The 17968-nt window shown below is 37.9% G+C and overlaps 1 protein-coding gene across 1 annotated transcript in view; it reads left to right on the top strand.

Moving 5' to 3' along the window:
• Set1 (SET domain containing 1) overlaps window positions 1–17968 on the top strand; it is a 334241-nt gene that overhangs the window by 202773 nt on the left and 113500 nt on the right. Inside the window, 1 exon segment of the mRNA XM_090389307.1 lies at window positions 1293–1412. Within this exon segment, the coding sequence (XP_090245433.1) occupies window positions 1293–1412 (120 nt within the window).

Consider the following 17968-nt stretch of genomic DNA (forward strand, 5'->3'; position numbering starts at 1 on the left):
TCCTTTAACTGTGTTGTGGCATGTTACAGAAAAGTTACAAATAACTGACAAGTAATCGTGTGTGTGTGTTGTAATGAATGGGCCTGGTGTACTGGGGTCCATGGTTAAGAAAAATATATACATACAATGATAACCCAGTTTAATATAATATAATAAAATATATAATAAGTAGCAGTAGCTTTTAAGAGTCTCTTTTTCAACTTAAATTATTATATATTTTATTATTGTATTATATTAAACTGGGTTATCATTGTATGTATATATTTTTCTTGCATGTGTGTGTGTTACTTGTTGAACTACCGTCAGTAGTTCTCACCTGAATGAAAACATTTCTGCTACTTTGAGCTTTTGCTGTCTTTGTATAACTTTCAACTTACTGCACTAAAAATACCACTTTAAACCAAGGTATATAAGTACAATAATAACACTACTCTCTTCCCACATTATATGATGGCAATAATTGTATACCTTTAAGTTGTGTGTTGTTTTATGGTTAAGTTATTAAATCACATTCCTATTGTTATTTACTTATACTTTGCAAAATGAATAAAACTACTTTTAATAGTAATTATGCTCCTATGGAATTGTGTAAAAGAATAGTAAATAGTTCATGTTTTCTCTATATCAATTCAATAAACACCAAACATTGAGCGTCAGAAATTCTCTCCTGCTTCGACTCATTTTTGAGCAATCTCCAAAGCAAACTTAAAAAAAAAAAAAAAAATTCACCCACTTTAATCTGATAAACACAAATAACTTTACTACTAATTTTAAGCAGAAAGATTTTAAAAAAATTGAAGAAATATAAAGTGTACTTAGCATGTTTTAAAAATTTCTCTTGCATTTGTTAAGCCATTACAAGTTTCATTGAAATCAAATAAATTGATATCTAGATATTATTTATTTTTTATACATGTCACATATTCTATCTATATACTGTATATAGTAGCTGAAACATTGGATATTATAATTATGCCGTGTGCTGTATGGAGGAGGAATGAAGTGTAACATGACATTTGAGCAGAAACAAAATGTTATTGGTTCTTGGTTGCTCTTTGAGAAACTCTTTAGTTATCAGTTTACTAAATGTGTATGTTGTGAATTATTGCTATTTTATGTTATTTTGGTATTTTGCTCAGTTAATGAAAAGAGTGGCTGATGAATAACATTAATGCAAAATTTTTATCTAGTTATGTCCTATTTTCCAAGCTATTATTATGATAATGGTGAATCAGCTTAGTTAATTTCACCTTTTTGAAGAATATTATTCTTTTCCCCCAACTCTTCCCTAGACAATGAAAGGGAGAAAATATCAGACTCAGAAATAGAAAGTCCCGTTAGGTTACATCATACACTATTTTCAGCTGAGGAAGAACCAAGTACTCAAAGTGAAAGTGAGAAAGCAGATTCAGGTAAGTTGTATAAAACCACAGTACAAATTAAATCAATATGTGAACTTTACAGTCTTTCCACCAACACACATTGCCACGTTTAAATTCTTACTTTTTGCCATGCAAAGTTGAATGACAAAAACAAATTATTTTCCTGTGTATATATATATATTTAATAAAATCTTGTTACACGTTAATTTAATAAAAATTTTCAAAATGAAAAAATATGGTTAAGCTAATTACAGTAGTAATTAGGGTGGGCATGATTTACACATGGGTTGTGATCTTGGAGTGCATGCACAAAGAAATATTTGTGCAAAGTAAGACCGGTTATCGCATAGAAGAAATACATTAAAATGGGATGGGGGAGTAATGTAGTCTGTGAATGCATAAATAGTGTTTCCTGGCTAGAATGCGTATTGGGCACACACATTTAACCCATATTTATCTGCTCATGGGGGAAGATCTGCCTATTTGTCAGACTGCACTTACATATCCTGCTAAATTGTAACCAATACGTTAATGCTCGAAACACAATTTTCACCTCGCTTTCACATCTGCAAGAACCTTTAACATTATCTCATCTGATTGGAGACAAAGCAAATCTAGCTGAGTTTTTTGCATTCTTGAAGCAGACATGATTATTAAACAGATTTTAACATTTCAACTGCAGTAGTAAATAGAATCAGGCACAATATGGTCTTAGCAGCCCTTGTGCCATTAAACAACAAACCAACAACAGCATAAATAGTGAAGTGTATAAGCCTCAAGAGGGTGAAGTGAACTAAATGTTGATGTTGTCTTTATGCTGATGTAAACTAAACGCTGATGAAATATACCAATAAGTGCTGATGAAATATACTACTAAATGCTGATGAAATATCCAGTAAGCAGTTGAGAACCGCGAGAACTTAACGGCAAACGCTTCATTGTGCTTCACGTGGTCGACATATCAAGAAATAAAGAATTTTTATATTTAAAAAACATTAAGTGGGGAAAACTTCATTAAAATAATATACTGTGTATTCTATATCACGAACTTTTTATTCGGGGAAACTTTTATCCAATAAACTTATTTAGGAAAATAATATGTTAAAATATATAGAGTTGAAATTGAGACCTAAGAAGCTTAGTACAGGGGAAAACTTCTTTTGCGAGAATTTTTTATCCGAGTTCTACTGTATATACAGAAAAATCTCATAAATAACATATGTACATGTGTGTGCACACATACACACTTTAAGCCTAAAAAGTATATGTACATTTGATAAACAATACTTTATTTACATATTGTTAGTGGTGCTATTCCAGAATAATACATTGTAAAATTCAACTTATTAATCACACCTTGACCTTTCCCATCTAACTTCTTGACGAGCAACAATATCCATTTTAAACTTTTCAACTTCCTCTGCTGTGCTGTGCTGTTCAAGGTAGAGATACCACCAATGGTATCTCTACCTTGACGTGGTGGTGGGGCTTGTGCGCTCTAGTGATCCTGAGAGCTATGTCGGTGGTAACTTAGCTACTGGTAGGGCCTCCCAAGCTGAACAGGTCGAAGGTGAAGCGATAGATGAAAACAGATACCCCGGTCCTCCGGATTGGGTGCAGGACCGACAACCGTGCCCTATAAAAAAATCTAACCGTAACTTATATATAACTTGACAAATGAAACCGGACAGCCCTTACGGAAACAGGTCATACCCTGTTGCTGGCTGAAGCTGTGAACAGCATAGCAGAGGCAGTTAAAGTTTAAAATGGATTTTTTAAACGGAAAGGTAAAGGTGTGTCGAAATTTACAATGTTTTACTTTGGAATTGATGCCAGACAGGGAGAACAGGGTGTAGGATTTCTGATTTCTAAGAGAATGCACAGATCAATACTTGCCTTCACACCAGTGTCTGGAAGAATTTGCAGCCTTAGAATTAAAGGAAAATTCCATAATGTGACCTTCATTAATGTGTACGCTCCAGCTGAAGGTGCAGATGATGATGATGTTGCAGATGGATTTTATGATGAACTCCAGGCTGTGTGTGAAAGAATTCAAAGACATGATGCTATTATAACTCTCGGTGATACAACACTAAACTAGGCAAGGAAGAAATTTTCATGGGTCTGTTTGGGAGACACAGTCTCCATGAAGAAACAAACAATAATGGTCTTAGAGTAGCACAATTTGCTGCTGCCAACAACTTTAAGGTCATGAGTACCTGGTTTCCAAGAAGGAATATTCATAAAGGTACATGGAAAATCTCTGGTAGAAATCAGGCTAATCAGATTGATCATATACTGGTCTCTAAGAGGTGAGCTACTGCAATTGAAAATGTCCGTTCTTTTTGGGGTACGAGCTCCGATTCTGATCATTTTCTAGTGGAAGCCAGACTGAAGTATAAAATAGCTCTAGTAGCAAGATGAAAGGCTGAGAAAACTAAGCGGTGGAATGTAGAGAAATTGAGAAAGATAGACTTGTTGAAACAAAGTACCAGGCAGAGTTGACCCGAAGACTACAGGAAGAGGAATAAAGTGACAAGATTGAAGATGAATGGACTTGCATAAAGGCTGCAATTCTGGGTGCAGCACACATAACCTTGGTTGAGACTTCAAGGCCGAGGAATGATATGATGACAAATGTCGAGTAGCAGTAGAATTGAAGAGACAAACCAGGGTGAAATGTTTACAGCGGGAATAGTGAACATTACAAGGAAGAGTGGATTGCTACAGCTAAGATATGTAGAAAGAAAAAGAGAGAAACTTTGAGAAGGAAGGTCAGCGAAAGAGTGGAACATTATAACAAGAAGGAAAGTAGAAAGTTTCATAAGAAGATTAAGGAAAGTACACAGGAATTCCGATCAAAAGTTACTGCATGTAGGGATAGTGAAGGGAACTTGCTGACTGAGATAAAGAGGGTTCTGAAATGGTGGAAAGAGTATATTTTCAGAGCATTTTGACAAGAGGCAAGACTGAAACAAAACAGCTATTGTACTATACAGTAGAACCGTGCATTGAAAACCTTAGTTTTGAAGAAATTCGAAAAGTTAAGTGTTTAAAGAACTTTAAAGCACCAGGAGTTGATGGCATAACTGCAGAGTTGCTTAACAACGGTGGAGTGACACTATGGAGAAGAGTGCATAATCTGATACTATTAATATGATCTGAGGAAAAGATTCCGGATGAATGGACACTTGGAATCATACAGCCAATTCACAAGAAGGGTGATAAACTGCTTTGCTCTAATTATAGTTCGTATTACATTGCTGAGTATTACTTACAAGGTTTTTGTCAGGAGTTATAACAGACTGGCAGCATATTCAGAGAAAAATCATAGAATATCATTGTGGTTTCAGACCCAATCACTCAACAACTTGGCCCCGGGTGCCAAGCGTTTCCGTGGCCAAGCGATTCTCGTGCGTTTAAAGAGCGTTTTCTGGTAAGCGACTAGGTTCTATTTTGTTTTCTCCCTTACTTATTAAACCTTTTCGTTAAGTAGCTTCATTTTCTTAAAAACACTAAGAAGTGAGCCCAGAAGAAGGAAATAACTTTTTTCTTTAATTTAGTACTCCTACTAACTATATTAACCTCTACGCTTGGCCACAAGCGGCACTGCTCCTGCCTCCCCGTGGCGGGGCCGGTAATCTGGGTGGTAAAGGTAAACCCCCAGGGCCAAAAGGAGCTAACATGGATACAAATAGTTATCCCCCTTTAGAGCCATTGAGCTCAAGACAAGAGACTCCCGACATTGACCATGACTGTGTTCACCCAAAAAGGCTTCGAACGGAAGCAAAATGTCCAAATGAGATACCGAATTTCTTGGTGGTACATTCGTTATCTGCCCAACCTGTAGGCAAGTTATCACCATTCTTGATACAAAAGTGTTTAGAGTCTATTGCAGGGTCACCAAAAATGGTGAAGCGACTACAATCTTGGAGACCTTCTGATCGAAACAGCCACCTCAAAACATTCTGAGCGGCTGTTAAATACAACATCATTTGGGGGGCTGACAGTATCAGTTACTCCCCACAGAACCTTAAATTCATCAAGAGGTGTGATCAGTGAGTGGGACCTAATTACAGTCTCCGGAGAAGAACTACTCCAAGAACTTAGTAGTCAAAAAGTAACAAGTGTAAAAAGATGGGAATCTAACTCCAACTAGAACCATCATTTTAACATTCAGTACTCCACACTTACCATCCTCAATCAAAGCTGGCTACTTGAATTGTATTAGACCATATATTCCGAATCCTGTTCATTGCTTCAAATGCGAGAAATATGGTCATTCACAGCAGGCATGTAGAGGTGACTCCATTTGTCCCATCTGCGGAGCTAAAGAACATACTCAAGCTGATTGCTCGGCTGCAACTGCTGCATGTCCAAACTGCAAGGGAAATCACCCTGCCTTTTCCAAATCTTGCGAATTATGGATTAAAGGGAAAAAATTCAAAAATATAAAATAGAAAATAAAGTTACTTTTCCTGAGGCACGTAGGCAAGTTATGTTGAGCATGCCTAGCAGTCGATGCTACGCTGTTCACTAGAAACTATGTATCTACTGGAGCACAAACAGACATATCAATTCCGCCTAATACCTCAATGGCTAATTGGCTTAAATCTACTCTTTCAAATTCAAAAAAAGAAAATCCTCAAAATAAAACTAGCGAAGCTACAAATACCCCAATCAGTATCCCTAGTGATACTGAATCGGTCCCATATGACACAGAGCAAAGGAAATCTGACACAGGTTCAAAACAAATGGAAACTCCCACCAACAGTATGGAAGTAGATGACCGTTTAGATAATGGGGAGCCCATTTTGGAACTCCATGCAAATGACACCATGGATTCTGTTCGCCCCTATTTCCCGAAAAAAGATAAAATAAAGCAAGACAGATCTAAATGCTCCACTTCTAAAAAACAGTCAGAACAATCGACCACAACTAAACTCAAATAATGTCTAATATCATACAGTGGAACTGCAGAGGACTAAGAAGCAATTCTGACGACATAAAAGATTTACTGATTAAATACAATCCGATAGGAGTATGTCTACAAGAAACTTTCTTATCATCTGAAGCTTCACCAAAATTTACAAAATATACAATATATAGAAAAGACAGGATTTCGGAGTCTCCTGCTTGCGGAGGAGTAGCTGTGCTTATAAAATCAAACATACCGTCCAGGCAAATTCAGTTACAAACTAATCTAGAAGCTGTGGCAGCACGTATTTCAATCGGTATTTCAATTACCCTAACTTCTATATATATTTCCCCTTCACAACCAATTTCAAGTACAGAACTTGATAATTTGGTTATGCAACTACCATCTCCAATCTGCCTTTTTGGTGACTTCAATGGCCACCATCCATTATGGGGATCGCCTGCGATTGACACAAGAGGCAAATTAATCGAAACATTCATGAATAATAACAACCTAACTATACTAAATTCTGGATCTCCCACTTATATTAACCTATGTACAGGATCTACTTCTGCAATAGACTTGTCTATCTGCTCACCAGCAATTCTCCCAAGAATGTCATGGTCAGTGCTAAACAATCCTCTAAACAGCGATCACTTTCCAATCCTTTGCTCATTACAAACACGGGTAACTGCAAATCTCGAGGTCCGATCCACCTGGAAGTTCAAGAAGGCAAACTGGGAGAGCTACTGTACCCAGGTCAAGTTAGACAGGAGTTATGTTCAGCAACATCCAATTGAAGAAGTAACTAACTACATTACCAGTCAGATTCTAAATGCAGCAAAAAATTCAATCCCGAAGTCACAACCTCACAAGTACTCCCACCGTAACAACTGGTGGAATACAGATTGTTCTAATGCCAAGCGTGAGAAAAACCGTGCTTGGAACAAATTCCGTAAGTTTCCAATAACATAATCTAATAGAATACAAAATACTTAAAGCCAAAGCAAGGCAGATTAGGAGAAAAGCCAAACGTGACTCGTGGATCTCATTTGCCTCAACTATCACCAAAGACACTGACCCACGATTCATTTGGAGAAGAATTAAAGCACTAAATGGAAAATTCACTCGACCACCCTCTCCAATACTCTGTTGGAAGGGGAAAGATCTATCGGCAACTAAGGAAATCGCCAATGCGCTAGCAGAATCATTCTCTACAATATCTGCTTCTGCTTCCTACTCGATCTCCTTTCAGCACATCAAGGCAGATGCAGAATGCTGCAAAATTAACTTCTCCACACGGCTCTCACTTCCATACAATCAACCATTTAATATAACAGAACTCAAAGAATCCTTAAATAAATCTTCAAATAGTGCTGCCGGCCCAGACGACGTACATTACATCATGCTAAAACAATTACTTGAAGAGGACTTACGTACCCTATTAATTTTCTATAACGAATCTTCTCAGAAAATGCTTATCTGCTTTCCTGGCGTCATTCTCTCATACTTGCCATACCAAAACCAGGCAAAGACCCTTTGGTTAACAATTATAGGCCAATATCTCTCACAAGCTGCATGGGGAAAATTTTTGAAAGAATGGTACATACGAGGCTTACCTGGATCTTAGAAGCAGAGAACCTTTTTAACAGATCATCAGAGTGGCTTTCGTAAGAACAGATCCACTCTTGATGTCCTTATCAAAGCTGAATCGAATATTTGCAACGCCTTTGTCATGAAGCAACATCTAGTCATGGTCAATTTAGATATTAAAAAGGCATTTGATACTACCTGGCGACATGGTATTATTATGGACCTTTATCACCTAGGACTAAGGGGTCATCTCCCTCAGATAATTCAGAATTTCCTGCGCCACCGCTCTTTTCAGGTCCGTTATCAGAACGTACTGTCTACACCCCATATTCAGGAAGAAGGAGTACCACAGGGATCTATACTCAGTGCAACGTTATTTGCAATTCGAGTCAACAGCATAACTAGAGACATCCCCAAAACTGTGGAGGCTTATATGTACGCGGATGACCTCGCCATCTCCTGCCAATCGCAAAGCATGAACACCATTGAGCGTCAACTCCAACTTGCCATTAACAGAATTGAATCCTGGATGTCATGCAACGGATATCGACTAGCTGAACAAAAGTCTACCACCACTCACTTTTGTAAGAAACGTGCTGTCCACGACCATCCTGAATTACGGCTAACCAATTGCCCAATACCAGTAGTAAACAGCATCAGATTTCTCAGTCTGATATTAGATAGTAAGCTTAACTTCCAAGCACATATCACATATCTACGAACTACTTGTCTAAAACAGTTGAACATGCTTTGATCAGTCTCATCCATGTCGTGGGGAGCTGATCGGTACTCCTTACTTCACCTCTACAAATCTCTGATCCGTTCACGCTTAGATTATGGTTCTCCCGTATATGACTCAGCTAGGAAAAGCACATTAGATCGGCTAAATGTCATCCAGCACAGTGCCCTGAGGACTGCTCCGGGCGCATTCAGGACTTCTCCCATGCAAAGTCTTTATATTGAAGCCCACAAGCCTCCATTACATCTTCGTAGAAAAACATTATTGCTTTTCTATGCTTCTAAGATCCAGAGTCTTCCATCGCACCCCAGTTGGGAGTATCTTTATCACACTCGGTGGGATTCCTTTTATGAGAATAAGCCACATGAAAATCGACCTGCTTCACTCAGGATCAAAGATCTTATTCTGAGTTGGAACATTGATTTAGCTGATATTTTTCAGAACACAACTGCACCTATTCCACCTTGGACGTATATTTGTGCCTCACATGACACACATTTTCTCCAGTGGGGGAAGAATGTCATATCTCCCAATAACATGAGACAGTTGCACTCAGCTCATGCTACTCTTAACTCCGATTTCTGTAAAATATATACTGATGGGTCCAAAACTGATAGTATGGTAGGTGCTGCAGCTGTTTTTCCTACATGTACAATTTCAGCCACACTACCTTTATCATGCAGTGTCTTCACTACTGAACTTTATGCCATCAAGTTAGCACTTTGCATCTCACCCGCAATAATTTACAGATTCCCTCAGTGCTATCAATGCCATAAGGAAGAATTTCTCCTCTTCTCATCCTACATTGAAAGAAATTCATTCCCAACTATTTTCCTGTAGTGTGTCCAATCAGTCAATCAGCTTTTGCTGGATCCCTGGCCATTCTGGCATTCCGGGAAATGAAAGTGCAGACTTTGCCGCTAAACATCCTCAACCCACTCTCTCACAACATCCTCAGGTTCCATACACTGATTACAAACCTGTTATTCGTAAAGCATGTTCGACAACTGTCACAGATATGGAAAAGGAATACTAACAGCAAACTTTACCAAATAAAACAAGAACCAAAGCTGTGGCTCTCTTGCTTCAGACCAAACAGACGTGAGGAAGTGGTGTTGGCAAGACTAAGAATTGGACATACGCATCATACCCATCTCTACTTGTTATTGGGAGAAATCCCACCTCAGTGTTCATCCTGTAACAGTCGGCTTACGGTCCGCCATTTTCTGCTTGATTGTCCCTTGCATTCAACCATCTGGTCAAACACTTTTCAATCAGTTTCCAGGCTTAACATATCACCTGATTTATCTCATATTCTAGGAAACAATGCAAATATTGAAGAACTTTTAATATACTTAAAATGTATTGGCCTATACAAAAGTATATAATTTAACAACCATAAAGATAAGGTCATGCAATTAAACGATGAATAGACACAATTTGGCCTCAGTTGCTCTTGTGTCTTTAAACCCAATAACAACAACAACTCAACAACTGACCAGATTTTCATCTTGAGACAGATACAGGAAAAAGCATTTGAGTATAATATACACTTATTTAACCTATATGTAGATTTCAAACAAGCATTTAATTCACTCAACAGGGAGGAAATGATAAATGATCTCCTTCTCCTAGACATACCTGCAAAGATTGTTAGGCTCATAAAAGCAACCCTGGCTGGCTCTAAAGCAGTGGTGAGAATTTACAATGAGTTGACGACTCCCTTTGACATTAACACTGGTGTTAAACAGGGCAATACACTCTACTGTGTTATTTAACTTGGTTTTAGAAGCAACTGTCAGAAAATTTGAAGTGACTGGACACACAGGCACAAAGACAGTGCAGTCTGTGCTTTTGCTGATCATGTCGCTATTATCAGTAGGACTAAAGGAGCACTGGAGAAAACAGTGGCCAGGCTGGATAGTGAAGCACAAAGAAGAGGACTTAGGATAAATGAAGCAAAGACAAAATATACAGAAGTCTGGAGAACAGCAGATAACACAAAGTTTAAGAACCAGCAGCTTCTCGTTTGAGCATGTTCAAAATTTCGCCTGTCTAGGATCGCAGATAAACCAGTCCAACTCTATTGCTAATGAAATTAAGTGTCCTGAGTGGAAACAGATGCTTCTGTGCACGTGAAAAACTGATTACGTCTATTTAAAATTAAGAATATACAAAAGTCTCATTAGACCAGTTGTAACATACGATTCTGAAGCTTGGACATTAACAAGTAAAGATGAGGAGTTGTTAAGAGTGTTCAAGTGTAGAATTCGGTGAAAAGTCTTTGGGCCCATACAAGACATTGTTGGATCCTGGAGGATCAAAATGAACCATGAACTTGACGATTTTATTCAGGGTCCAGACATTGTCAGATTTGTGAAGAGCCAGAGACTTGCCTGGTTGGGACATGTTATGAGAATAGATGACAGCAGAATGACTAAGAGGATAATGAAATGGAAACCTTCCAGGGAGGAGGGTAGAGGCAGACCACGGAAAAGATGGATGGATGACGTAGAAGAGCACTTAAAGATCATGAAAGTAAGAAGTTGGAGAAGTTTGACTTCTGGGAGAGTTTACTGGTGGAACATCATTGAGGACCCACCCTAGGTTATAATGCCAGAAGAAGAAGAAGAAGTGGTACTATTGGGAAAGGTTCAGATTTGACCTAGAATTTTCACTGTTTCTCATGAACAGTGAAGTACAGTAGCATCTAATATAGTTAGGGAAGGACGTTATGTTGTTGTTTTCCGTTAAGATTATTACTGTATTTAATACCACTCTTATACAATGTGAAATTAATAATATAGTTTATTAAGCTATAGTAGTAGTTTATTATTATTGCTCTTATATTATTTCTCCCTGATTGGGGGTTCCATCTCATGATGGGTCATCATCATCAGCCATTTTCAATCCCCTGCAGGATGAAGGCCTCTCCAGCAACTTTCCAGTTACTTCTGTTTTGAGCTTTGGCCATCCATCTCTGCCTTTGTCTTACAGGTTTTCTTCTAGCTCCTCTTGGATACCATTCTGTTATTTTCTTAGTCCATCTGTGATCATGTCTTCAAGCTGTGTGTCCTGCCCAAGACCATTTTAGTTCTTTAGTTTTGATAAGAATGTCCTTTACTTGAGTAGGACTTCAGTTATAGTTCGGACACAGCATAGGTTTGTTAACGATTAGTTTTGTCTGATCAATTTGATTGGATACTATGATGTGGTCACAAAGGAACTGGATGCAAAGAATAATTTTGATATTGTATATTTGGATCTTAGAAAGGCTTTTGATACTGTTGCACTTGGAAGACTGCTGCACAAATTGGAGCAGTGTGGCATTGGGGGCAAATTGCTGGTATGAATAAAGGAATGGTTGAGTGGGAGAAGACAGAGGGTAATCAATGGACACTGCTCTTCATGGACTAATGTTATTAGTGGAGTCCCCCAGGGTTCAGTGTTGGGTCCATCTTTTTCTGCATTTATTAATAATATTGGTGATGGTTTATCAGGCTTAATGTCTAAGTTTGCAGGTGATACGGAGGATGCTACAGGATCCTGTTGCAGGATGCTACTGCAAGAGGATCTGGGAAAGTTGTGCAGATGGGCTGAGAGGTCGCAACCGAAGTTTAACACTCACAAATGGAAAGGGTACCAGTAACCCCAGAGTAACTTATCAACTGTGTGTACTACACTCAGGGTAGTGGAGAATGAAAAGGCCCTGGGGGTAATTGTGCAGTGAGATATGAAGTTTTCTGAGCAGTGCAAAAAATGTAACAACGGTAGCTCATAGGGTCTTGTCAATGATATAGAGGAATTTTTCTAGCATCGATGAGGAAGTGATTGTACCCTTTTCTAAAACAGTGGTCAGGCCACACCACCAGTACTATTTACAGGTCTGGAGGCCCCATTTTAAGAAGGATCTAGAGCTGCTGGAACGAGTAGAGAGAATAACAACAAGATTGGTGAATGGAACAGTGTTGCTCTTATGAAGAAAGGCTTAACTTTTGCAAATTACAGTATCTGGAGGCACCTGCGAGGTGATCTGATTGAGGTGTATAAGGCCTTGAATGGTTTGAGCTTGCTCAATGCTGATGGGATTCTTCCTCATTCTCAGAATAATCGCCTGAGAGGGCATAAATTCAAATTGAGAAAAGAAGTTGTAGGATAGATGTGCAGAAGTTTGCCTTTAGCCAGTGGGTGGTTGATTGCTGGAACCAACTTCCATATGTCATTGTAGAAGTTGAGAGCTTAAATAGATTCAAGGCAGAACTAGACAAACATTTGGAGCGAGTGGATGGGTAAAATGAGAAGGTTTTTTTTTTTTTTTTTTTTTTTTTGGTGGATGCTGTATAAGCTTGCTTTCTTGCATCCTGTGCCGATGCTAATGAATTGTTAAACAAAGATACCATCTCAATAAATCACACTAAATAACCCAAAAAGAAATTTTTCAATTAATCATGCTCCTACTTGAAGCAGTTATTTCATTATTAAAGATACTATATACAAACAGATTTTTGGATTACCTATCAAAAATTACCTGAGTGGCCTAATAGCAGAAATTTATCTTTCTAATATCAAGCATATAAATTTTACACCGCTTCTCTTTTGCATTGCTTACTATGGTAGATATATTGGCGATGTACTTGTTATAACAGATCATGTCACCACTCAGGACATTCTAGAAGTATTTAACAATATTCACACGAGACTACATTTTGCATTGGAGGAAGAGCATATAGAAACAAAAGCTCTAAGCTTCTTAAATTTCACTCTTACACGAGACTTGCAAAAAATGCAATTTAACATTTACTGAAAACCCATCAACACGAGGATGTACTTGCATTATAGAAGTTATCATACATTTACTTATAAGAGGTACGTAATATTTAACCATTTCTTTAGTGCTTACATATATTTTACTTCTGAACCCACCTTACACTTAGAAATTGATACACTAACAAACAGGTTTTTAAATAAAGGCTATCCACTCTCCATTGTACATCAAATCAGTTTACAAGCAAAAAATAAGACAATAAATGCGATACCTATTAATAAAACCAATAAAAAACACTTTATTTCTATACCATAAGTCGAACAATGGTACAAGCGACTCAAACTCTTTAAAAATACAGAATTCATAATTATAGCCAGGCCTATGTAGAAGCTCCATAATATGTTAAAAAAATCACACAGTTCTTCCTTCTTGCTCGGTACAAGTAAATGATCTTGTATAGAAGATTTCTTGTAGTCAGTGATTCATCGTATGAAGGGTCGACTCGGTGTAATCTAGATTTACGCATCAAGTAACACGCCATGTCGGAATTAGCCTTTCGTGCTATCAATGAAGGTCTTGGATTCCTATTCAGTGAAGTGAAAATTTTTAGCATAGAACATAATTACATAAAATTATTGATTACGGAAACTCTTGAAATGAAACTACATGAAAATTGTATTAATGTGCGACGTCCTTACCTAATTTCGGATTTCTGGTCTTTTTTTATGCATGCATCAATACAAATAAACTCTCCATTTAAGAGCCTAACAAATACACACACACACCTCGAAATATTTCCATCCTGTGAACACAACGATCAGTCAAAGCTTTATCTGCTTAAGGGAAGGGAAAAGCTGCGAATTTAATTTAATTTGTGTGTTCATTAGCATTATAACATTAGCATTAGTAGAGGCATTTGATGCAAGAAAGCAAGCTTATGCAGCATCAGCCAAAAAAAAAAAAAAAAAAAAAAACCACTTCCACTTCACCCCTCCGTTCGTTCAAAATACCTGTCCAGCTGAGCCTTAAACTTATTTAGGCTATCAACCTCCACCACAAGGGATGGAAGTCTGTTCCACCAACCAACCACCCGCTGGCTAAAGGCAAATTTCCGCACGTCTATCCTACATCTGTCTTTCCTCAATTTGAATTTATGCCCTCTCAGGTGATTATTCTGAGCTAGAGGAAGAATCCCATCAGCATTGAGCATGCTTAAACCATTCAAGGCTTTATACACCTCTTATCAGATCACCTCGCTGGTGCCTAGTCTCCAGACACTGTAATTTGCAAAACTTAAGCCGTTCTTCATAAGAGCACCCCTTTGTTCCATTCACTAATCTTGTTGCCCTTCTCTGTACTCGTTCCAGCAGCTCTACATCCTTCTTGAAATGAGGCCTCCAGACCTGTATACAGTACTCTAGGTGTGGCCTGACCATCGCCTTATACAAGGGAATAATCACCTCCTTATCCCTGCTGGAAAAATTCCTGTATATCATTGACAATACTCCATGAGCTACTCTTGCAGCCCGTCTGCACTGCTCAGAGAACTTCATATCTGCCTGCACAACCACCCCCAAGTCCCTTTCATTCTCTACCACTGTCAGTGTTGTACCACAGAGTTGATACGTTGCTCTGGGGTTGCTGTTTCCCATGTGTAGTACTTTACATTTGTCAATGTTAAACTTCATTTGCCACCTCTCAGCCCATCTGCTCAACCTTTCCAGATCTTGTTGCAGCAGCATAGTGTCAGTAGTGTCCTTGACAACCCTGCCAACCTTTGTATCGTCTGCAAACTTGGACATTAATCCCGATATACCATCATCAATATCATTTATAAATACAGAAAACAATAATGGACCCAACACTGAGCCCTGAGGGACTCCACTAATAACATCAGTCCACGATGAGCAGTGTCCATTGATTACCACTCTCTGTCTTCTCCCCCTCAACCACCCCTTTATCCATAGCAGTAATTTGCCTCCAATGTCACACTGCTCCAATTTGTGTAGCAGTCTTCCATGTGCAACAGTATCAAAAGCCTTTCTAAGATTTTTATGCATGCATCAATACAAATAAACTCTCCATTTAAGAGCCTAACAAATACACACACACACACCTTGAAATATTTCCATCCTGTGAACACAACGATCAGTCAAAGCTTTATCTGCTTAAGGGAAGGGAAAAGCTGCGAATTTAATTTAATTTGTGTGTTCATTCAAATTTTTAATCATGATTTTAATTTTTAATTGTGATTTTAATTATTTTTTCTCGTAAGCGGTTTTCCGATTTGAATTATTTATTCTGACACGATGTCTTCTCATACTCTTGGCCTTGCTGATTTTGTTTGTGTTTCGGGGTCGGATGGTGGCTCAACCTTCGATTTGGTTGTATGTCAAATCGGTCGTATCTCTGAGTGAAAGAATTCATTAAATTATTTTATCTGTTTATTTTATTTTATTTGTTACATTTGGAGAGCATTGACTGGACGCATTCTATGCAAAAGATTGAGGTGATCTCTTAAAATAAATATTGAGGTAATCTCTTTAAAATATATTGTAATAACGTAAAATTTATTTGAGTCTTGCAGCTCTGTTTTTATTACCCATTTACAATATCGCAACAGGGAGCTGAATTCATTTAATGGACTGATTGTAGCTAGTAATAAGGTGTTGGTTCATCACATGAACTCTCTACTTCCAAAAAAAAAAAAAAAAAAATCAGATCCTAAAAATTTTCTGAGAAGACCATATCTTTATTCTTTTGGGACACTGAAGGTTTAAATAATGTAGATTTTTTGGAGCATGGTGTCATATTTTCACCGTTATTTATTATTATTATTAGCCATATGGTGCAAGGAAGCATGAGGCTTATGCTGCGCTAGGCCAAAAAAAAAAAAAAAAAATCTGAAACACACACACACACACACACACACACACAGAGGGAGAGAGGGTAGAAGGAAATCACCAACAAAAAGAGAAGAATGATGATATCCAACTCAGGACCCTGGGTGTGCCAAGCTCATACTCACCAAATGTGAGCCCCTGTGGGTATGTTTGTCATACATCAGTGCAAGAATCATTTTTCTTCAGTTTAGCACCTGATCTTATACTGCCAATAAGACCATTGGGAGGATCCTGGACAGCAGCATTTACAGTTTGAACATGTCTAAACACTAAGTGGTCATAAATGCTTTCAGACATGTCTATTTCAGATTATTCCAGAAATATTTTTCACCTATTTGAATCACTAAGAAATTTTGGGAGGATAAAAGTTTTTTCTGTAGCTATAAACTTTTCCCAGAGTTCTGTTTACAGCAATATTATCTCTCCAGTGGCAACATGACAAGTTATGATGTGATACTAGTTTTATTATTATTAATACTTTGATATTTAAAATATTTTCAATAAATTTTTTTTATGTAGTCTTCTCCTAAGTGCAGGAGGAAAGTACATTGAGTAATGATGCAAAAAAAGTAAGTGTATAGCACATCAGCAGACACATTCTCTTTCCCCCCCCCCCAATCCTTACCCTTCAAAAAACTTGTCTTGAATTTATTGGAACTCTCCACTTTCACAACAACAGATGGAAGCCTATTCCAACAATCAACTTCTTGCTGGCTGAAGGAAAATTTTCACACATCTATCCTACAACCATCCTTCCTTAACTTAAATTTATGCCCCCCCCCCCTCATGTGTGCAGTCTCAGCAAGAGGAACAATGCCATTCACATTCATTCAGCTTGCTCAATCCTTAAACACCTCAATCAAATCACTCTACTCTCCAGAAGCTGCAATTTGCAGAACTGATGCCTTTCTAGGTAAGATCACCCTTTTGTTTCCTTCATCAATCTGATTGCCCTTCTTTGCACTCATTCCCGCAGATCTAATCCTTCCCAGAGTGAGGTCTCCAGACCTGTATACAATACCCAAGGTGCAGCCTAACCATGGCCTAGTACAGCGTTTCCCAAACTAGGGAAGGCATGAGTGTAGTCCCACAAACGATAAGTTACTCTGCGATCACTGTTACCCATACGCAGTACCTTACATGTATACACATCTTCATGCGTGTGCGTGCATGTGCATATGTGTACACACAGTAAGTGCCGATTATAGTAATTACTGGTTATTAGAATCAGCCCTTTAGAGAATCAAATTCCAAAGAATCAATTCAAATCAATAAAATACACTACACTTTTATTGTTTATTAGAATCACATCTTCGGTTATAAGAATCAATTTTGAATGCCTCTGTGATATATTTCTAGAGGTCACAACCATAAAAACAATTTGAAGTTTTCTGTTTATCGAGCCTTTTTGTTTTGTACAATCTGTTATAAACAGGTAATTACTACAGCTTTAACAGAAAAAGAAATTGCAGAGTCTTTTACTGATAATTTTGCCAAGGAGGAGGAAAATGAAGACCGAACAAAAAAATTCCAGTTACAAAATGGCAAACTCGTGAAGCAAAAGCCATCCTGAGGAGAGCTTTGGAAGAAACTGGTGCAAGTGATCATGAATATAGACTGTTACACGATATTGAAAAATCTATAAATAGACTTTGTAGTGATAGAGAT

Source organism: Mastigoproctus giganteus, chromosome 2, assembly GCF_048544385.1.
Source record: "Mastigoproctus giganteus isolate SK-2022 chromosome 2, ASM4854438v1, whole genome shotgun sequence".
Lineage (NCBI taxonomy): Eukaryota > Metazoa > Arthropoda > Arachnida > Uropygi > Thelyphonidae > Mastigoproctus > Mastigoproctus giganteus.